The following is an 8,943-nucleotide window of genomic DNA, read 5'->3' on the forward strand; positions in this document are numbered from 1 at the left end:
CCTTCTTGGATTTAACTACCATATCATCTATGTATACTTCCATTGTGTTTCCAATTTGTTCTTCAAACATCTTGTTTACCAACCTTTGGTACGTTGCCCCTGCATTCTTCAATCCGAAAGGCATCACCTTGTAGCAGTATATTCCTTGGCTGGTGATGAAGGTTGTCTTCTCTTGATCATCCTTGTGCATGAAGATCTGGTTGTAACCATTGTAGGCGTCCATGAAGGATAGCAACTCGTGTCCTGCTGTGGCATCTACCATGGCATCGATATGAGGTAAAGGGAATGGGTCTTTTGGGTAGGCCTTGTTGATGTCCGTGAAGTCTATGCAGATTCGCCATATCCCATTTTTCTTCCTTACTACCACCACGTTGGCAAGCTATTCTGGGTACTTTACCTCTCTGATCTTTCCTGTCTTCAGTAGGTTTTGAATTTCCTTGTTGATGATCTTGTTCCTTTCTGGCGCGAATTTTCTTCTTTTTTGCTTCACTGGTGTATGCATTGGATCTACGTTCAACTTGTGGGTGATAACTTCTGGGGAAATGCCTTTCATCTCTTCATGGGTCCAAGCAAACACATCTTTCTCTTCTTCCAGAAAGTCGTAAATTTGCTGTCTGAGTTCTGCTTTCAGCTCTGATCCTATTCTGACTTTCTGATCTGGATGTATGGGGTTCAGCTGGACTTCTGTAGCTTCTTGCTCTTCTGATATACTCAACTTCTCTTGGCCCAGCTGACCCTCTGATTGCTATGCTGAACTCTTTTCTGCAGATGTTGCCTTCAGTGCTATCTTGTAACATTCTTTAGCTTCCCTAGGATCTCCTCTGATTTCTTGAATTCCCCATCTAGTAGGAAACTTAATGACCTGATGGTACGTAGAAGGGATGGCTTTCATTTCGTGTATCCAGGGTCTTCCCATAATCATATTGTATGAGGATAGAGTGTCGATCACTAAGAACTTGACTTGCAGGTTGATCCCTTTTGCATACGTTGCCAATGTAATCTCCCCACTTGTCTTCTTGGTTTCCCCGCTGAATCCTACTAGCATTGTTGATTTGTTGACGATATTCTTCTCGTCTATGTTCATATGCTTCAAGGTGTCTAGCATGATGATATTTGCAGAGCTTCTATTGTCAATTAAGATTCGCTTAATCATGCAGTTTCCAACTGGGAGCGAGATCACTAGGCCGTCATGATGACCTTCTACTGCGTCGTTTTCTTCAAACATGATAGGGATGTCTATCTTTGATTTTTCCCTCTTATCTGGTTGCTCTTTGTTGCTTTCTTTTGCGTGCCGCTTTGCTGCTGAATATGTTAGACCGCATACTTCTGACCCTCCTGATATGAAACAGATGGTTTTGACAATTGGAGGTGGGGGTGGAGGACCTCCTTGCTTGGGCTCTCTGTCCTTCCCTGAAGCTTTAGATCTATCTGACAAGAGTTCTTTGAGGTAGCCTTTCTTTAACAAGTATGCAACTTTCTTTCTGAGCGCGACACATTCGTCAGTAGTGTGACCGATATCCGAATGGAAATCACACCATCTGGATGGATCCTTCTTCTCTCCAGGCCTATCACTCCTTCTGGGCCATTGAACAGTATCTCCCATCTTGTTTAAGGTCCTTATTACTCCTGCAGGATTGACATTGAAGCAATACTCGTGCAACTTGGGTGGGAGCTCAGGATCTTCCCTCCAATCAGAAAACTCTCCTTCGACAGCATTAACTGATCCTTCATCAAAGCGGGAACGCTGATATGGCTTGAATCGATGATCTCTTCTGGGGAAGTTGTTGTTCCTTCTTGACGGACGATCTTCATCCTTTCTGAGCTCTGGAGTCTTCCTTGTATACGCATCTTCCTCGAATCTGACTTGAGCCATCGCCTTAGCTTGTACATCTTCAAAGGTTGTGCATGGATATTTGGTTAATTCCTTGTAGAGTTCACTGTGATCTAGCAATCCTCTCCTGAACGCTTCAATGGTTGTGGGAGCATCACACTTGTGTATTCCAATCTTTTCCCTGTTGAACCTGTTAAGATAATCCCTCAAGGATTCACCATGTCTTTGCACAACACGGTATAAATCCGATGACTGCTTCTCTATTTTCCTGCTGCTGGCGAACTGGACTTTGAATAGGTTTACCATTCCTGCAATAGACCAAATTGTCCCATTATCTAAATTAATGAACCAAGTTAAAGCTGGACCTGATAATGTGGCTCCAAAGCCTTTGCACATGATGGCCTCTCTGATGTCTCTAGGGATTGAGCTGGTCATCATCTTCTGCTTGTAGAGGGATACATGCTCATCAGGGTTTGTCGTTCCATCGTACATGGCCATGCTGGGTGTGCTGAACCTCTTTGGCACTTCTACCATGGCGATCTCTTCTGAGAAAGGAGACTCTATATAGCCATCTGACGCTTCTTCCTCCATGGGCTTTGGCATTCCAGGGATCTTGGCGATCTTGGCTTCGATTGCTTTGAGGTACTCTTTGACTATCTTCTCTATCTTTCCCTCCTCAGATCCTTCTTGACCATTCTGCTTAGGGGTTCCTGCATTCAAAGAGTCAAGGTCTAGGGTTGTTTCCCTAGTGTTAGATCCTTTTTCCCCATTAGGGGTATGAAAGGTACCTGACATATCAAGCTGCATGGCTATACTTTCAGTGTTCTTTCTGGTGTTAATGGTTTTGGAAGCGACTGATTGTATTTGGCTACGGAGGGCTTCATTTTGCTTGGTGAGACTGGTAAGCTTGGCTTCAGTTTGAACCTTTTGGGCCAACAGTGTTTCGATTTGGCTTTTTTGTTGGTCTAAGGTCTGACGGAATGCGTTCATTCCCTCATTGATTTCGGCCATGGTAAAGGGTACTTGGTGCCCAGACATGGTGTTTGTATTGGTTTTTTGGCGAATTGGTAGGTTAATTGATTATCAGCCCCACGGTGGGCGCCAAATTGTTTAGGCAAATCTCAACAAGGACATATGAGAATCTGCTAGGTTTGAGGGGTAATAACAATCATACTACCAAAAGCATACAAAATAGCGATAAAGCAAGAATAAAGCAGTAGATAAGGCTTTCCAATCAAAAGTTTAATTTCAAAGCTAATAATATTTGAGCTAGGTCAAAACGGTTAATTTCAAAGCTAATAATTGAGTCATATATCTAAAGAGTAATATTTGAGCTTAAATGCTGGAAATCAAACAAGCATTTAAAGAAAAACAATAGACAAAAAGAACTAACCTGTATATTTTTTCACATAATGTTGTAATGATTCTCATATGGCTTGTTAGTTTATAAAATCTAATAGTGTTTTTATTGATTATATCACAAAATATGTTGTTTATATTGGCCAACTTAGTTGATCTATATTTATAAGATATTTGTTTATATGTTTGCCTCCTCCCACGAGGGACTATGTATAATTATTCCATCATATATGATGGAAGTAAGTGTTCTTGTAACATTATACCAAACAATAATTAATCCCACTACTATATTCTAAAGAATGTTGACAATACAAGCTACTAGAGTGAGATATAACTTTTCACGAGCTGCTTACACAACCAGAGGAGTATATATATATATATATATATATATATATATATATATATATATATATATATATATATATATATATATATGTATATAACTTTATATGTTAATAATCACAATGTAGCAAGTGTTGTATTTTTTTTTTTAATATTTTTTTTTAATTTTTATAATTTGCTCTTTATGTATATTATGGCTTATGGCTGCAACCTAGCTATGTACAATTAAATCAAGGACCATTAGTGGGGTGTTTGCATCATGAGCTCTAATGAAATCAAAGTGGCCTATATAAATATATAATTGTATTTACTTTCAAACTTACTATGAAACAACTTTATAAGTACTTATTAATTTTTTTTATGTATATTCTATAATTTTGTTATGCATATAGAGTATAGACCTTATTTTTTAAAGTTTCTTATATTCAGGAGCCTATTATTGCTGGTTAACTCATTCAAATCGAGCATATAACTTATTTGGTGTTTGGGTGTGCGTGCTTCGATTAGATGAGCTACATTTCTATATTTTATCTTGTATTTTATTATTGTTTTTAACAATTTTTTAATGTAGCTCGTCACATGTCATGATAAATATGGTATACTTATCTTAGATTGTTGCTTGTTGGTTGTTTGTAGAGATGTCATAATTATTCAAATTTGTGTTGGCTTAGTATTCATTCTTTATTTACTAATTACGAGTAAATACTACTATTCTTGAATCTTTAATATCTTTTAGGCCATGAAATGCACATTTATTTTTTAATATTGTAAAGAAAATTTTTTGGCTAGGCAAATCCCTTAAAGTTCTTTAAATTTGTGCATGCTATGTTCTTTATCATTAATTATGTGTTTGTAGAAATGGATCGTAGTTGGATATCAACGTCCAAGCCGGGTGACCCACAATATGAAGTTGGAATACGGGAATTTATTAATTTTGCAATGAAAAATGCTGGTGATCAATCTAAGTTACCATGTCCTTGTTTCAAGTGTCATAATTTTTTGTATAGACTGCCGAAGAAATTCTTAGCCACTTAAGCAAAACGGTTTTTGATAGAACATATACCATTTGGACATGGCATGGGGAAACTAATGAAGGAACTTCTACAACTGCTAAAGGAATACATGATGCTGAAGGTCTTAATCATAATGGGGGCGATAGGTTAGAGGACATGATGCGAGTAGCCCAAGATAAGTTCAATGAAAACCCAGCCACATTTGAGAGGATGTTAAGTGATTCTGAAAAACCCTTGTACCAAGGCTGTAAGAAGTATACAAGATTATCAACTGTATTGAGATTATATAATCTGAAGGCAGGTCATGGTTTGACTGATAGCAGTTTTACCGACATTCTTGAGTTAATAAAAGACATGCTACCATACGAAAATGTCCTTCCAAGACGTACATATGAGGCAAAAAAAATATTGTGCTCAATGGAGTTACCCTATGAGAACATCCATGCTTGCCCTAATGATTGCGTACTTTATCGAAATGATCTTGAATCATTTAATGAATGTCCAGTGTGCAATGTTTCGCGTTACAAGAAGAAAGAAAGGGTGCCAGCTAAGGTGTTGTGGTATTTTCCAATAATTCCAAGATTTAAACGCTTGTTTTCACATGCGAGTGATGCAGAAAAGTTAACTTGGCATTCTGAGGGGCGAATAAAAGATGGGAAACTTAGACACCCAGCTGACTCCCCTCAATGGAGGTTTATTGATGCAAAATTTCCCAAGTTTGTCAAAGAAAAGCGAAATTTACGCCTTGCATTGTCCAGCGATGGTATGAATCCATTTGGTAATCTAAGTAGTAGTTATAGTACCTAGCCGGTAGTTTTGGTTACTTATAACCTACCTCCTTCTTTATGCATGAAAAGAAAGTACATGATGCTCTCTTTATTAATTTCTTGGAAATGACATTGATGTATACTTAGCGCCCTTTATTGATGATTTAATGATGTTGTGGGAGAAAGGTGTAGAAGCGTTTGATTCACATCGAAATGAAATGTTTAATTTGAGAGCTATGTTGTTTTGCACCATTCAAGATTATCCAGCTTATGATAATCTTTCAGGGTATACAGTGAAAGGAGAATCACCTTGCCTAGTATGTGATGACGGTTTGAAGGGAAAGTGGTTATCAGCTTCTCATAAGACTGTTTACTTTGATCATCGCCCTATTTTGCCTATTAATCATGAATATCGAAAGAGGAAAAAACCATTCAATGGGGAACATAGATCAAAAGTCTTGAGTGGTGAGGAAGTGTTTGAAAAGGTTAAAGGTAACCTTTGGGAGGAAACATAGATCAACTCTTCCTACAAATGGGTACAAGAAATGTTCTAATTTTTGGCGCTTACCTTATTAGAAATTCTTTTTTGTTAGACATTGTTTAGATGTGATGCATATTGAAAAGAATGCGTGTGATTGCTTAATTGGCACATTGTTGAATATTAAAGGGAAAACAAAAGATGGTGTCAATGCTCGTGATGATTTAAAGGAAATGGGAATAAGAAGTGAGCTCCACACTGTTGATGGCATTAAAAGACATTTGCCTCCTGCAGCTTTTTCATTGTCACGGAAAGAGGAAAAAGTGTTTTGTGAAAGCTCCAGAGGGATTTTCTTCAAATATTAGCAATCTTGTTTCAATGGAAAATTTAAAACTTGTGGGACTTAAGTCTCATGATTGTCATATTTTGATGTATCATTTGTTACCAGTGGCTATTCGATCAATTTTACCTAAAAATGTTGGATATGCTATTATTCGGTTGTGTTCTTTCTTTAATGCAATGTATGACAAAGTCATAAACCCGAGAGACTTAGATCATTGGGAAACTGAAATTGCTGTCATTATATGTCAATCAGAGATGTTCTTCCCTCAATATTTTTTTGATATTATGATTCATTTGCCCATTCACTTGGTGAGAGAGATTAGATATTATGGGCCAGTTCATTCAAGGAATCAATGGCCTTTTGAAAGGCAAATGAAAACTTACAAGGGATATGTTAAGAATGCCTTTCATCCTAAAGGTTGTATTGCTGAACGACTCTTTTATGAAGATGCTACTGGATTATGTAGTGAATATGTAGAAAATGCAAAGGTTATTGGAATTCCTATATCTCGACATAGTGGAAGAACGGAAGGAAAAGGGATCATTGGTCGTAAACATCGTGACTTGTCTTATGAGCAGTGGCATCGAGCTCACACATATATTCTTTTCAACGAAGATGAAGTTGCACCATATGCTAAGAAACATACCGCCTTCCTGAAATAGTGCAATTGTAAGATGAGTCACAAATCATTACTTAGTGAACATACTAGATCATTTAGCACTTGGCTAAAGGATCAAGTAATGAGAGAGCTTCAGGATCCATCACATTCCATTTCTGAACGACTAAAGAGTTTAGCTGGAGGACCCAATTTTAGAGCATCCTTTTACTCTGGGTATGTCTATAATGGTTGCACATTCTACATTGAGGAACGAGATAAAATCAGTACTATGCAGAACAGTGGTGTAGTAGTTGAAGCCGAAGCTATGCACTTTGCTAGTGCTAAAGACAATCGTCCTACCTACGGTAAAATGTGGTATAATAGGATCATTGAACAAATTATTGAGATGCAGTATAATGATTTTATAATACCAATTTTTGGATGCAAATGGGTTAACAACACCGGAGTTGAATATGAAGATATAGGGTTTACTTTGGTTAATTTTTGATAAGCTTGGTCACGAGGAAGATCCATATATCTTAGTTAGCCAAGCAAAACAAGTGTTTTACATGATTGATCCTACTGATAAAAAAAAGGTCGGCTGTTATAAAACCAAGATCTCGGCATGGCATTGATGAATATGATGATGATATTGAGTTAGAGGAAAGTTCTTCCACACAGGTGGTTTAACTTGAAGATGTCATTAACGACCACGGGGATAATTTATTGACATATGTGCGTGATGACCATAATGAAGGCATTTGGGTTGATAGTGATGATGACAATGTATCTCGAAAGCGCCGACGTAAAAAGTGATAAGGTTTGTGTAAATAGGAAATTTATATTGTTGTCTTTACGTTAAATTATTTAAATTAAGTATTTGTTTCACATGTGATTACATGATATAAATTTATATACTCTCTTATATTTCATTAATGAAGTTTGTGCCTATTTGATAGTTTGCTTTATTATTTAACTTACTGCATCTTGCAGGCTAATGGCGAGAAAAAGAAAGCAAGTACGTCCACCTGAAGGTGATACAACCAATGGGAATGAAGATGATTCAGATGCTGAACGACTTAGTCGTGAAGATGAAAGGGGTCTTACTGTATTGGCTGCTGTTGGAAAGGCGATTCAAAATGGGCATAAGATCCCTTTAGAGTGGGAACCTGTTACCAAGATGCCATGTGGAGAACACAGACTTACTTTTTCCACCTACATTGGTGTAATAGTTCGAGAACGGGTTTGCATCACTTATAAAACATGGAAAGACGTTCCAGATCAACTCTTAAATGATTTGTATGACAGAATTAAGGTATGATCCAATTATAATCAATTAACAACTTATAAAATTCAGTTGTTTTTTTAATTAGTTTTAAAATAATGTTTATTAATATTAAGAATAATGAATGATGATGCAGAAGGGTTTTGTAGTGTTAGAAGAGCGTAAACCATATATCTTGCAGCAAGCTGATGACAGATGGAGGGCTTTTAAAACTAGATTGAGAAGAGATTGGCTGTACCATAAAAATAGTGGAAGGTTAAGAGAAAATCCACCAAATTGGAAATATCCTTGGATAACTCTGGACGTTTGGAAAAAGTTTGTTGAAGTGAGCACTACTGATACGTTTAAGGTATGGATTTCATATCATGTTTGCACTAAGTTAATAATTAATATATTAATTGCACTAACATAAAGTAGGAATTATACTAGGTTCAGGTCTTTCTAGTTTTGAAAAACATGTATCCTAATTGCTTCTATATAAGCTAAGCAAGAATCCTACGATACACAAAGTACAGTATGCCACATCTTGGATGTGTTGTAGGATGCTAGGATACTTTTGTTCTTCCTTTGGCAATATGATTGCAGGTAGACTGTGGGGAAGGTTATAAACCACACCTAAGCTGCGGAGGAGCCTGCCATGGCCTTATTTCTTGCCTATTCTTGAGAGCACTTCTACTAATTTGCAAGGAGTATTAATTAGTACCTAACTTTAGACCCAAAGCCAAAACTCAATTCATACCGGTCGAGCTAATTTATGCAGTACTTTCAGCTTAGTGTCTAATATTTTTTTTATACTTCTACTAATGATGAACTGATGTTATTTTAAGGCGGTGAATGAAGATAGTCGAGCTCGGTCAAAGCTCAGAACTTCAAGCTATTGTGGAGGCCCACTAGGTTATCAATACTACCGAGATAAGATAGTAAGTT

At 37.1% G+C, this 8,943-nt stretch overlaps 1 protein-coding gene across 1 annotated transcript; it reads right to left on the reverse strand.

Moving 5' to 3' along the window:
- Positions 1 to 745: 745 nt before the first annotated feature.
- On the reverse strand, positions 746 to 2,137 carry LOC145578142 (uncharacterized). Its single transcript, XM_081635523.1, has one exon. It carries the CDS (start codon positions 2,135 to 2,137, stop codon positions 746 to 748), a length of 1,392 nt encoding a protein of 463 aa, XP_081491649.1.
- Positions 2,138 to 8,943: the final 6,806 nt, after the last annotated feature.

The sequence above is a fragment of the Chenopodium album genome, chromosome 14 (genome assembly GCF_948465745.1).
Source record: "Chenopodium album chromosome 14, dcCheAlbu1.1, whole genome shotgun sequence".
Lineage (NCBI taxonomy): Eukaryota > Viridiplantae > Streptophyta > Magnoliopsida > Caryophyllales > Amaranthaceae > Chenopodium > Chenopodium album.